The sequence below is a fragment of the Archocentrus centrarchus genome, chromosome 2 (assembly GCF_007364275.1).
Source record: "Archocentrus centrarchus isolate MPI-CPG fArcCen1 chromosome 2, fArcCen1, whole genome shotgun sequence".
Lineage (NCBI taxonomy): Eukaryota > Metazoa > Chordata > Actinopteri > Cichliformes > Cichlidae > Archocentrus > Archocentrus centrarchus.
This window is the reverse complement of record NC_044347.1, coordinates 18,795,419-18,809,335: the sequence shown is the minus strand read 5'-3', so window position 1 is coordinate 18,809,335 and position 13,917 is coordinate 18,795,419. Positions and strand designations below refer to the sequence as shown.

The 13,917-nt window shown below is 41.0% G+C and overlaps 2 protein-coding genes across 2 annotated transcripts; one reads left to right on the top strand and one right to left on the bottom strand.

Moving 5' to 3' along the window:
• Nucleotides 1-249: 249 nt before the first annotated feature.
• LOC115797558 (intermediate filament protein ON3-like) lies at nt 250-3,938 on the top strand. The gene is made up of 9 exons (XM_030754157.1): nt 250-399; nt 1,424-1,629; nt 1,763-1,823; nt 1,906-2,001; nt 2,090-2,254; nt 2,345-2,470; nt 2,557-2,777; nt 2,916-2,941; nt 3,567-3,938. The coding sequence occupies exons 1-9, from the start codon at nt 250-252 to the stop codon at nt 3,767-3,769; spliced, it is 1,254 nt and encodes a 417-aa protein (XP_030610017.1). The 3' UTR covers nt 3,770-3,938.
• Nucleotides 3,939-12,420: 8,482 nt separating this feature from the next.
• Nucleotides 12,421-13,529, bottom strand: LOC115798856 (G-protein coupled bile acid receptor 1). Its single transcript, XM_030755848.1, has one exon. The coding sequence runs from the start codon at nt 13,438-13,440 to the stop codon at nt 12,421-12,423; it is 1,020 nt and encodes a 339-aa protein (XP_030611708.1). The 5' UTR covers nt 13,441-13,529.
• Between the last annotated feature and the right edge of the window lie 388 nt (nt 13,530-13,917).

Sequence of the window (13,917 nt, the reverse complement as noted above, 5' to 3'; positions counted from 1 at the left end):
GCCATTGGTCCCGGTGCTCCTGGACAGACTGGTTCAGAGTCGAAATTCAAGTATTTCACGTTGACTTTTAATTTTTCTCACTGTAATATCGCACTTGTTCCCTTGCGATTGGACGCAAGCGGAGTTTAGGGCAGGTGATGGGTTGTACCTGTCCACCTTAAAAGCAGGTGATCTGCAGGGTTGTCGGTGCCTTCTCCGCTCACCTGTTCAGCCGCACTCCAGCTCGCTGTCTCAAGCTTCAGCTTCAACATGTCCAAACCAGGTAACTACAGCAGCCAGTCGTACTCCCCCAGCGACAAGAAACCGATCAAGAGCGTCCCGATCGAGGAATCGGGAAACTTCAAGAATAAGGAAGCCTTGGTTGGCCTCAATGACAAGTTCATCGCGCTGATTGACAAGGTATTATTATGATTATGATGATGATGATGATGATGATGATGATGCACGGTGGCGTGGTGGTATGGTCTGTTGTCTCACAGCTAGAAGGTCTGGATTCGATCCCACCTTGGGCTTCTCTGTGTGGAGTTTACATGTTTGCGTGGGTTTACTCCGGTTTCCTCCCACAGTCCAAAGACATGCAGTCATTGGGGTTAGGTTCACTGGTGATTCTAAACTGCCCATAGGTGTCTGTTTCTCTGTGTTATTCCTGCGACAGGCTTGCGACCTGTACAGGGTGTACCCCCCGCGACCCTGAACAAGCTGAAGAGAATGGATCGTTGTTTTTGTTTGTTTTTCCAATACTGCAGCTATACTGCAATACTGTTTATTTATATTATTTAAATAGTCAGATTGACAACGTCACTTCACTGAAAAGTACGAAACAAGGAATTGACAAATTATGTGTAAATTAATAAACATTCGATGGATGATCAAAGGAAAAACGTAAATAAATAACACAAAAAATCATGTTTACCTCCTCGCTGTCTATTAGTGGGTTATATTTTTGTTATATTCAAATTTTACAAATCAAAAATGCAAATGGTTAAAAAATGTCAGCGCACCTTTTTCCTTTAAAAAAAAAAAAAGTATTTATATATTTTTTTTAATTTATATTTATTTCCAGTTTCTTTTTCTCCCATTTTATTTGAAACAATGCAAACGTGCCCTGATTAAAGATACACCGTTTAAATGTTGGCTCTGGAGCATCTATCAGCTCAAATCAATTCTGTTACCGGAGGCCACAAAAACCAGTCCCTGTGTAAGCTTCCCTTCATGTGAAAATGAACAGAGGTAGGCCTGTGTGTAGGACGCCACCTGGTGGAAAAGAACTTCAACGTCTGAGAGGGTCACCATTGAGTCACTATAACCACATACAGTAGAGCAGCAAAATTAAGGACTCTCTTTTTTCTACACCTACATATTTGATGTTCCAGCTGCACTTCTACTCACTTTTCCTCCTACTGTGTTTGTCTGTGTCTTATAGGTGAGAACCTTGGAGACTGAGAAAAAGAAACTTGAAACAAAACTGAAGATCCTCAAGGAGCAGGACTACAATGGGAAAATCGAGGATCTTGTGAAGCAGCTGGAGAATGAGCTGGAGCTGCAGATCGATAGTTTGAAAAATGACCGTGAAAAACTGGAGAATGAGCTGCAGGATACTCAGCGTGAGGTGGATGATACCAAGAAAAGGTCAGTAAATCACAAAGTGAGGCTGATTTTACTGAACAAAATTGCTCAAATTTTGACTACAAGACTCATAATTTCATCTGTTTGGCATAAACCTTTTTTTTTTTTTTAACCCTTTATTTGGATTTGGTTTCAGGTATAAAGACAAGGTGCAGAAGAGAAATGATCTGGAGAATGACTTTATTGTCACCAAAAAGGTACAGGAAGCTTTTTATGTTTATTTCATCACTGTATCATCACTGTAGGCACATGTATGCATATTTAATGTGTCTGTAACAGGAATTAGATAAAGGTCACTTGGAGGCAGTAAATCTGGCTGTGGAGCTCGAGGAACTGATGAGAACGCTGGCCTTCCACAGGATTGGCTATGATGAGGTAAAGACTAATAAAGAGATGAAACACAGTTCATGTTTTCGCTTTTTTTTTCCACACTAAATGCTGTCTCCACATCTGCCACCTGCAGGAGATCAAGGAGCTGGAGTCACGCATCTGGAATGAGACAGTGTTCATAGATGTTGACAGTAAATGCCCTCTTGAAATGGACCAGATCATCAAGGCCGTTGAGTGTCAGTATGCTAACATGGCTGCCCGCGCCAGGAAGGAAGCTGAGCACTGGAACCAGAGAAAGGTGAGAGTGTTTTTCTATGATTGCTTATATAAGATTCAGTTTGATCACAGATGTTGTGAGTTGATATTCGATTCCCCCTTCCCACTTTAGATTGAATCCCTGGTCCAAACTGCGGGACAGCGTGAGCAGGAAGTGCGTGACGTAAGGAGGGAGATTTCAGACTTGCTTCGTCTCATCCAGAAGCTTAATGGAGACCTGGAGGCTTTCAAAAGGAAGGTTGGATTCCTGCAGATACCTTATTCAGACATCAGCACACAGTTTTTCTGTCCAATCAGCTGCTGATGTTTTCTTCTCTGTTTTAGGAAGATGCCCTGATGAAGGACATTGATGATGTTAGAAAAGAGGGTGAAGATAATCTGAGCAAAGCCCGGGAGCATATCACCCTGCTGGAAGAGGCCTTGAGACGAGCCAGGCAGGACTTGGCTTCACTGGTCCGTGATCACCAAGAGTTGCTGAACATCAAGCTGGCCATGGACATCGAGATAGCCACCTACCGCAAGCTGCTGGAGGGCGAGGAGCAGAGGTATGTGAGCAGAGGCAGTTTGGGAATGATCTCTGTGTGAGAGAACATTAATATTCAACAGATTAAAAAAAAAAAGAAGCATATTTTCAGTTCAGTGTGTAAAGCCTATACTAACATCAGTGTCTGTTCCATCTCCAGAATGAACGACCTCCTGCGCCAGCTCGGTGAGATTTATTATTCTAAAATAAGCAGCACTACTGACATTCAAATTTGTCTCTTTTTCTTCATTTCACTAATTCTGGACAAATTTCACTTAAATTAAGTCAAAAATCTATATTGTCTAAGAAAGTGGTTTCCAATAGTTTAGGCTCATGATCTCTCATCATATTCTTCAATTGTGAACAGTTCAGTGAACACGTGATAAATTAATTGTTCTTTCTAATGTGAATTATTTTGGTGTTGAAATTATCCAGTAATTACCCAGTAAGTAAAAAGTAAGCTCTGACACCTTGTAGAACTTTGTCCTACAACCCTGGGTGGGGGATCTGAGCTTTAGCTTTAAAACCACTGATGTTAAAATGATTAATTTCTTCCTATTAAAACACTAACAAAGCTTCAATATCCAGTATCCAATAATACATTAATGCTAATCAAGATGAGCATTTTATATTCCCAGAAAAGGACACATTTTTGGTGATGTAGTAAATCAGTAATGTTAGCAGGAGATTTCAAACATGTAGCACATGTTTGAAATCTCAAACATGTTTTGTGTCCTACTAAAATCAAACCTCTCTTTTCCTCAGATTTCTAAAAACAAACCAACCAATCCAAGTCCTTACTTGCATGCAGACGTTCACCTGCCGTTGATGCGACACGTGCCAGACAAAACAAAAGCCGCAGAACCGACCCCTGTCCCAGATACCACACCCATCATTACCCCGGACACTACCACAATCCCACCAGTGTCCCCCGCCACCAGGAAGCGCCTGCTGATCCGGTTGGAAGTAGAAGGCGGCAAACTTGTGTCTAAAAGTTACCAGTACACTGACTGATCAACTGGGACCGTCCATCATGCCTCTGTCTGCTGCACTGCAGCTTTACAGTGTGTCACCTTAACCATGCAGGGTCACAGTGGGGCTTTTAGCCTTCCCAGCTGATATAATGCCAGAGGCAGGATGCATCCTGGACTGGTCCAATCCATCACAGGCCTATATCCGCAAAATGTGAATCAATTTGAATGAAAATGTGAAATGAATTCAAATTAAGTTACATTTATTTCAATTAAATATCCTGATTTTTTTTTTTTTTTTATATGATCAATTGCTCTTGTTTTGTGCGCTTTCTGGAAGCGTGAACAGTAACAGCAGCTTCACGGCAGGTTGAACGTTTACCTACAATGTGCGCCTGAATTTGTTTGTGTCAAGCAGTGTTTCTGAAAAATCTTTTTTTATCTTTGTTTGCATTTGTAAAGACTTGCTGTGTTCCAGTAGATTTTGTTCTGTTGCTTTCAAACATTTATGACCTAAATAAGAATGGGGCATCTCTCTGTTGTAAGGCCCGTCTAACACTGCAAAGGTTTCTCAGCAACAACAGCAGCAAAATAAGGAACTTGGAGGTTGAAAGGTGCCATTAAAGGAGTGGAGTGATGCACGCACACATATTGCTTCTTAATGTCACAAGTGTTCTTGGAATAACTTTTCATGTTCTGACCTTAAAAAAAAAAAAACTCAAACTGTTTCTGTGGTGCTGTGTGCTCTGCATCTTTACACAATGTTGCAAAGGGATTTTTTTCTTACCTCAGCTTTGCCAAAGTGATAGCTTGAAATGAGATTACAGAGTTTGTTCTTTGGGTGAATGTGTGAAATGCAATACCAATAAAATAAAGCAAAATGTCCAATGTGTCTGCTGTCTTTTATCCAAACATATAAAAGACGCAAATTATACAAATCATTGGCCTACTATAACATTTTAAAAGTATTTACTTTCTTGTTCCTGTTCTGATTGTGTCCACCAGTAGAACTCACGGCTGGGATTAATAGTGAAAATTCGAGCATTTTCACACACCACTGGAACTAAACAGTAGGTGTAAGAAAGCCATTTATCAGTGAGGCTAACCAGAAGGCTTCAGTTTGCTAGAGAGCATAAAGACTCTGGAGATATGGAAAAACGTCATGTTGTCTGATGAGTCTCTGTTCCAGAGTGATAGGTGCATCAGGTTAAGAAGAGAGGTGCTTAGTGCTATGATCTAGGGTTGTTTTCAACGTTGAAGTTAGGTTCAGCAAATTGTGAAAGTGAGAAGCATGAGACAGCATTTCATTCACATGGATTGGTCACCACAGACCTTAATGTTGTTGAGAATCTTTGAGAAGTGCTGGAGACGTTTTTATGCAGAAGTCCGACTCATGATGGCTGTGACTCTAGAAGGAAATAAAAGTTGTGACATTGCATAAGCTTACTGAAACAATTTCAAGGTGGTTGCATGCCATCTTCAAAGCTAAAGGTGGTCCAACAAAATATTAGAAAATATTTTTGTTTTGTTTTGTTTTAGTTCTTTTTGGCTGGGTAGTGTAGGTGGTAAATGGTTAGCATAGCTTGGTACATATTTTTGCAATGTGCAATAGACTGACATTTTAATATGTATTAATACCAGAATTATACTTGAATATAATTCCATTTTATTTCAGTACAGTGTAATACTGAGCAGTGTGGCTAGTCCATGGGTCATGATAAATTTTCACGCTTCACCTCTGTTGTAGAAGTAAATGAGAAGTTATGCATAACAATGTATAACTGTGGTTCAGGGGGTAGCTTGTGTCATCTACCAGTCTGAAGGTCAGTGGTTTGATCCCTGGCTCCTCCGGTCTGCATGTCAAAGTATCCTTGGGCAGAAGCTGCCCACGATGCATCATCAGAGTGCGGTTAAAAGTGGTTACGCACAGAAAAAAAGGGCTTCTATGAATTACATTTCTAGTAAGAAAGTATGATGTGTGCTCAAATAGAGTAGAAAAGCATTATATAAGTACCATTCTATGTAGAATTTACTGGTGCATGCTCATAAATTTATATATGTTATGGGCACTATTTGTATTACTTTTAAAATGTAACATAAAATATGCACAATATTTAATCATTTTTCTACCTGCATTATGAATTGCACAGCCAACAGACGTTTTCCCTCAAGCTCCATCCCCAGACTTGGCTCCAGGGTGGGGCCCCAGGGTAAACAGTTCCCTTGATGTATATTCCACAGGGGTTGTTGGAATCACTCTTTGTCTGGCCCCTCACCCAGGAGCAAGTTGCCATGGCCATTCCCAGGGCCAAAATAGCTCCTGGGATTACTGGAACACACAAACCCCTCCACTATGATAAGGAGGCAATTAACAGAGGAGTGAATTGATGGTACCTGGCCGGGTGCAGCCCAAAGATGTGACATGAGCCCACCCTTCTGTAGGCCCACCACCCACAGGAGGCATCGTAGGGGTCGGGTGCAATGTGTGTTCAGCAGTGGCAAAGGGCGGAGACCCTGGCAGACTGATCCCCAGCTATCAAGACTGGCTATCAGGACAATGAATGCCGCCTCTCTAATGGGTAAGGAGCCTGAACTAGCGCGTGAGGTTGAGGGGTACCAGCTAGATATATTCTGACTCACCTCAATGCATGGCCTGGGTCTGGATTCACTTTCCTGGAGAGGGGCTGGACTCTGTTCCAGTCTGGAGCTGTACTCGGTAAGAGGCGGCGAGTCAGGGTGGGAGTTAGGAGGCGGCTGATGGATACCAGCAGGCCAAGCGGAACATGGCTCGGGCAGTGACTGAAGCAAAAACTCAGATTTGGGAGGAGTTTGGTGAGGCCATGGAAAAAGACTTTTGGATGGCCTCAAAGCAATTCTGGCAAACTGTCAGGTGACTCAGGAGAGGAAAGTGGTGCTGAACTCACAGTTTATAGTGTGGGTGGGGGTGCTGCTGACTTTAACTGAGGCTATAGTCAAGTGGTGGAAGGAATACTTCAAGAACCTCCTTAATTCCACTGACACGCCTTCTGTAGTGGAAGCAGAGTCTGGGGGACGAGGGGGAAAACTCACCCATCACTGGGGGTGAGGTCACTGAGGTGGTTAAACAACATCTTGGCGGCAGGGCTCCTGGGGTGGATGAGATTTGCCCTGAGTCCATGAAGGTTCTGGATATTGCAGGGCTGTCTCTGCAACATTGCGTGGAGATCTTGGGTGGTGCCAAGGGACTGGCAGACTGGTGTGGTGGTCACTATCTTTAAGAAGGGGCCCGGAGGGTGTGCTCCAACTATTGGGGGATCATACTCCTCAGCCTACCTGGTAAAGTCCATGCCAGGGTGCTGGAAAAGAGGGTCTGTATGTTAGTCAAACCTCAGATTCAAGAGGAACAAGGCGCTTTTCATCCTGGTCATGGAACGCTGGACCAGCTCTTTATTCTCTCAAGGATATTCGAGTGTACCTGGGAGTTTGCCCATCCAGTCCACATGTGCTTTGTGGACTTTGAGAAGGCATTCGACCACTTTCCTCGGGGTATCCTGTGGGGGGTGCTGCGGGAGTATGGGGTATCTGGCCCATTATTGCAGGCCATTCAGTCCCTGTTCAACCACAGCAAGAGCTTGGTCTGTGTTGCCGGCAATAAGTTGGACTCATTTCCCATGGGTGCTGGACTTCATCAGGGCTGCCCTTTTTTTGTTTATAATTTTTATGGACAGAATTTCTACTTGTAGCCAGGTGGTGGAAGGCTTCCATCTTGGTGGCCTCAGAATCTCACCTCTGCTTTTTGCAGATGATGCGGTCCTGTTGGCTTCATCAGGTGGTGGCCTTCAGCTCACAGTGGAACAGTTCACAGCTGAGTGTGAAGTGGCTGGCATGACAACTAGCACCTCTAAGTCTGAGGCCATGGTCCTCAGCCGGAAAAGAGTGGAGGGCCCGCTCTGGGTAAGCGACGAGTTGCTGCCCCAAGTGTAGGAGTTGAATTATCTTGGGGTCTTGTTCACGAGTGACGGGAGAAGAGAGCGGGAAATTGACAGACAGATTGGGGCTGCGTCTACAGTGATGGGGACGCTGCATAAAAGCTGAGCATAAAAGGGAAGCTGTCTATTTACTAGTCAATCTATGTACCTATCCTCACTTCCGCTGAAGGGTGGCTGGCCTTCGTTCTGCTACTTTGGGTTTCAAGTTTTTTTTATTTCTTGTGCTTTCTCTGTTTTGTGTTTTTGTCTTTATCATAGTTTTCATATTCAAGTGTCTTCAGTGTTTACATTTCAGTTATCTTTTGATTTTTTTCCTTTTTCATACTGCTGGTTTGTTTTCTTATGTTTTTTTTTATTTTACTTGGTGCTTTTGTTTCCCTCCTGTGTGATTGTCTGCTCTGCTCTCAATGTTTTCACCTGTTGCTGATTACCTTTATCTGTTGCTGATTACCAATTAATATCTTGTGTGTATGCATAAATATCAATGGGTCGTCTCATCCATTCCGTGACATACATACCAGGTTTAAATAAACAAGAAACACCTTGTGCATTTTGAAAATCTGTAAATCACATGAAAAGCTTATAATACGTTTTTTTGAGGGTCTCATACCGCTCAATTGCACAGAAAATAGTTTATTTATAATGTCAAACTACTGCCAGTTTATAAAATATCTAGACTCAGTTTGAGCCCAGTGCATATGTTAGATGAAAAAGCCAAAGGTTCTCCAGGTGATGAAGATAGCAGTTAGTCTTTAGCAGATTAGATGGAGCCCAGCAGTCCTATCCTGTTCCATCCTCCTCCTCCTTCTCCTCCTTCTCCCGGTTCTCCTCTGTCTTCCTGACACATACGCACGATATTCCAATGTGGGAAACACTGAAACATGGCTTAACAAGGCAACATCTTTTAACTTCGGCTTTGCAATTGTCACAGCCGTTCAGATCTGGCTTGCCTCTTAATTTGATTTGAGTCTCTTTTCCACCCACATACTGTATGCAGACATTTAAAACCCCATTTTTATTGAGGAATCAAACACAGTGTGTTTAACCAAGCCTCGACTACAAAGCTAATTTCCGCTGAATGGATCTGTACATAGAAGTATTTCAAGGCAGCAGATGTTTGTCAGGCCTCCTTTTTTAGAGGATTCAATCTACTTGTAACAATTTGTTCTCGTAAAACAGAAAGCAGAATATTGTAGCTTTGTGGATTTTATTGTAAAAGTTTTAAAAAGCAAACATTATTTTCACAATTTGTCTCTCCCTTGTGTGTTTTTACTGTGGTGCTGATGTCCAGAGCAAGCATTACAATTAGATATGAAGATAAATTTTACAAGGACGCTTTAGAAAACCTTCTGTAATGAAGTTGTTTTAGAGAAAATTTACTCCCAGCTTTGATATTCTGCAGGTACTTATAGTTGTTTACATAGTAGAAATAGCCTAAGTTGAAGTCACACAAGTCAGATTTTCATTCTAGTCGGTCCTGATTTTACCTAACGTTAATTCCAATAAAAATCATCACCTAAATCAGATCATACAAGTCGGATTTTCACCTACCTCAGATGAAAAATCTGGTCTCATTGTAATGCATTTCCAATTAAATGCGATTGCATAAGTCGGATGAGTTTAACGCTAAAGACCTCCACAGCTCCCATCACACCTACACACACTAAAAACGCCTGGAGATTGCTTGAGTGTCTATACAGTCAAGTGACATCTGGATTGGCTGCACTGGGCGAATCAGCTCATTTCACCGGAGACAATCATGGCAAGTGCAGGAGTCAAGCGTGAACTACAAACTCGCACTTACAAGCAAAAATATGAGATTATAAAATTTGCGGAAGCAAATCCAAGGATGAAGCAGAAATTCGATATTAGACCCCAAACTGTCTGATATTTTGAAGAATTTTGAAGAATTGGATTTTGTTCGACTTTTACAAGATTTTTTACAAGTCGGATAAAATTCCATGGGCCATTTGAATCCAACTTAGGTGATTTCTACTGTAGTAATCTAATTCTAATAAACTGCATACCCACTAAACATTAACATGTTAGTAAGTTGGCAGTAGCAGTTGGCTCAAAGTGGCTGTGCCTAATTAGCCTCAAGGTTGCTCACAAACTCTTGAGACCAAATCAGATTTTGCATGTGACTTGGTGGTCCGCCACAGAGTCGCATCTATCGAACTCAAACAGGATTTTTCCAGCATATTCCAGTCTATGCTAACTAATCTCTGTATATTTTGAATATAGATATAATCCAGGTAATGTGGAATAACCCTTTGATGTTAATCTTAGCATGCTCTGATTACAGCAGGCTAACATTAATGTTAGCAGTCCTCTGAGTTTATCACCAAGTTAGCAGCTCTCAGCCCATGGTAATTTTGACAGCAAATTTTGATTTAGTTTTAGTCATAGTCTTTTGATGAAAATGTAATTTATTTTTAGTCATAATTTAGTCATCTGAATAGTTTTAGTTTTAGTCTAGTGTTAGTCAACTAATCAGCGTAAGAATATAGTCGACTAAATTTACAGTCCATTCAGTTGACTAAAATATAAAGGGTGTAAAACGTAAATGCTTTTTCTTCGGTTCCCTTGAATTAGTCATTATACACACTTACACAAAATTAAACATATATTAAAAGTTATATTATTAAGTTAGGAATATTATTAATGCTTGAAAGACCAGTACACACACAAACATATTGAACAAACAACATCTTTATTTACCTGACCATGTTTATTGAGCATAACAATAAAATATTGAGAAGTAGGCCTGCTCTGCCTGAAAAATTCACAGGCTACTGTGGCTGTGAGGGGTTTAGATCAAATTTGTGCAACTGTGCGTTTGATTGGATGTTTTCCGAACTTGTCCCACCCTGTCACAAAATTAAATAAGTTGTGATTGGATGTCGTCCCCACCAAGCATTTTCATCTCGTTTTCATTAGTTGATTAAAGTGTCAATTAATTTCGTCGTTTTTATCCTTTTAGGTAGTTTTTATTTAGTTATCGTCTCGTTTTCGTTATTAAAAAAAAAAAAAGGGTCGTTGATGAAAACTATGACGAGAATAGTTTGTCAATGAAATTAACACTGCTCTCAGCTGACATCAGCTTAGATCAACCCTGGAGATGGTGGTGAGCTCCTAGCAGTAATTTTTTTAAAAACTAGTCCATTTCTATCTAACTTTTTTTCTTTTTTTTTTTTTGAAGTACTTTTAAGTCAGAAAGCATAATGGTTTATCATGGTTTATTATCTGTTTCTGTTACAAAAACACAGGAAAGTTAAAAAAATGGCATGATGGCACTATTAAGACATACAGTATATCTACAGGAAATAAAAAACAGTCAATAAAGCACCCTAGAGCTCAATGGCTGGATTGGGTAAAAATAAATATCACTCAGGTTTAGATTCAATCAGCTTTAGGATTGTGTTGAGTTGATTCCTCTGCACTGAAAGCAAATGTGGCACACACTTCTAAAATTTTTTGTTTAGTGTTTTAAATGCTGACAGTTTTCATCTTTTAACCAGCCTTTGTCCTTATTTTTGTGGTTCTTAAGGACTTTGACTAAGATGTGTCTGACTGTGATGAATTTGATTTACCATGAAGTTTTCTTACACATCTGCTTTATTCACTGTTTTATTGAAGCACATCACAGGAGAATGCAAATGTGTCTTACACACACACTCTTCAGTACACATCACTGGGAATTTACCTCACCCAGATAGGTGGAGGCAGCTTATGTTTTCACTCTTGTCTGCCTGTTAGCAATATAACTTAAAAAGCTTTGAACCAAAATTAATGAAACTTTTTTGGAAATATTCTTTAGGGTCCCAATAGCATTTTCAAGGTCAAAGGTCAAGGTCTCTAAAAAAATTTTAAAAATTAAAAAAAAAAAAAAAATTTCTTTCTTTCATCAATGGTGAAATGTTGAAATTCAGATCTGTGATTTTTTTTTTTCATTTATCGCAATGAAATTTGGCACTCAGGTATAAACAATAAGTGTTGATAATTCATTGTCTTTTTTCTATTTTAAATTAAAATACTCACAATAATGCAAAGTGAACTACAAATCCTACACAAAAATCACACACATATGCAATTCATATTTCAGCAAATGTCTCTTTTTCTATTTTTCATTTCGTTTTTTTTTAGAGGATGCTATTAGGGGACATAAACTGAATAAAGTATATCTAGACTATATATGCCAGCATCTGTTCATGTGGATCTCATTTTTTTAATAAAAACATAAAATCATATTTTACAGTTTTTAAAAGCCAATAAAACAAATTTCTAGTCTTTGTGATCTTGTGATTTATGATGCAGTATGACAACACTGGGTGGTATCTACTGCAGTGTAGTGTCGGCACATAGGAAATGTGGGGCGGGTCTGTCACAGACTAGATTCTGTATTTTCAAGATGCCATCCAGAACTAAACTACAAGTGTGTGGCAAAGTGAACCCTTTAGTCACTATTTATCCCACTTTAGCCTTGTTTGGGTTTAGTTTTCATCTTTCTAATTTTCTCTGCCAGTAGCTACATGGACATGGCCAACAAGAAATTGATACTTCCAAACTTCAGAGTAATACTGGTAGAGCATTAGGTAAAGTAAATGGACTAGTTCTTATAAAACATCAATAAATAGCTGTGTCCATGCAGATGTGTGTTTTTTTTTTCAGCTGCAGAGCAATATTTCTTCTCATTGGCCCATACTTTAGATTTATCAGTATTATTTCAGACTTCTGACGCCTGTGTCCTTGGCCTCCACCTGTCTCTGAGTTTCTGGAGAAGTTTGAAAGCAGGTTCTGTGTACTGCCTGTTGGCCAAGCCGAGCACCATCGGCACCACAGCCATGCTTCCGATACCGATGCAAGAGAGCACAATGTGAGTGGTGGAACTCCACTTGGAGTCGCTGATCAACAGTGCTATGCAGACATGTGTGTAAATGAGATAGGGAACCCAGCAGGCGAGAAAAGTCAGTGACACCGCTACCACGCAGCGAGTGTACCGCAGGTTCAGCTTCTGCTCCTGGTCTGAGGCCTGATTTCCTCGCTCCACCGAACGATGGAGGCGGCAAATATCCTTCAGCTGGCCTCGGGTGATCCACAAAACGTGGCCAGTCATGGCAGCGATGGCAAGAATAGCAGGTAAAACGAGTCCATACACCTCCAGGAAGAGAAAAGCATTGGGAAATACCCTCCTGTATGAGCAGCAGCTGGTTGCATTAGTTGAACAGTTTGAAAAAGCTGTTAAATTTTGAATAGTTTCACAGCAGCTGTTAAAATCTGGCCCTGTCCAGTTATTCCACCCAAAGGCAGGTAGAGATGCATACAGAAGTGCCGGAGTCCACACCACAAGTAATGTTAAAGGAAAACTGCGATGCATCCATAGGTTACTGTAATGCAGCGGGTCAACAATGCATATGTAGCGTTCATAGTGGACCATTACCAGGTTGAAGAGGAATGCCAAGAAGAGGAAATTTGGGAACACGTGAGCCACCAGACAGGCACTAAAACTTAAATGCCTGTTCAGACCCATCAACGGTATGAAAGGCAGCGCCACGCCCGTACACATATCGGCTACAAGCAGGCTGAGGAAGAAGTAGTTGGGCGTGTTGTGGAGTTGGCGGTTCCAGGAGATGCCCAAGATGATGACGAGGTTGGCCAGGATGATGGTGGCCGACAGGGGAATGGTGATGATGTAGATGAGTTGCTCTTCAGAGATCGGAACATAGGAGTTGTTGAAGTCCATCATTAGTCTCTATAAACAGATATCTGCATATGAATATGCAGACTTTGTCAGCAAGAGGGAAGATTTTCGGTACTAGACAATCTGTTTGTAGTCTGGCTTCCACTGACCAATCACGTGTGAGCGGGACTGGATTGCTTGCAGTCAAAGAGTCCACTAGGAGAGCAATCATCTATCAGCAAGTTAGTATTTTAATTTTAATCCAAACTGACAGTTTGCCCGATGAGGCTAAGTGAGGCTAGCCAACGGTTCCCAGGTGGATCCATCACAGGTGACTTCCTCCGACGTGCTCTCCATTTGCAGTGGCCCCATCAAGGTGCCCTATATAAAAGGAGAAATGACGATAGTATAATCACATCAGTGAGGGGCCACAAAAACTGACAAAAAGGTTAGAACTGGATTTTTGAGAGCTGCTAACTTATTTTGTGTACATGCAGTTTGTTATTTCGCGAGAAGTGTGAGGAGGCCTGAAAGGAAAGAAAA

What these genes read in the sequence shown, in the direction of transcription:
- LOC115797558 (XM_030754157.1), top strand. Translation starts at nt 250, where the DNA reads ATGTCCAAACCAGGTAACTACAGCAGCCAGTCGTACTCCCCCAGCGAC. An exon ending in GTGGATGATACCAAGAAAAG is followed by an intron (nt 1,630 to 1,762) that starts GTCAGTAAATCA and finishes ATTTGGTTTCAG; the next exon opens with GTATAAAGACAAGGTGCAGA. An exon ending in TGGAGGCTTTCAAAAGGAAG is followed by an intron (nt 2,471 to 2,556) that starts GTTGGATTCCTG and finishes TCTCTGTTTTAG; the next exon opens with GAAGATGCCCTGATGAAGGA.
- LOC115798856 (XM_030755848.1), bottom strand. Translation starts at nt 13,440, where the DNA reads ATGATGGACTTCAACAACTCCTATGTTCCGATCTCTGAAGAGCAACTC.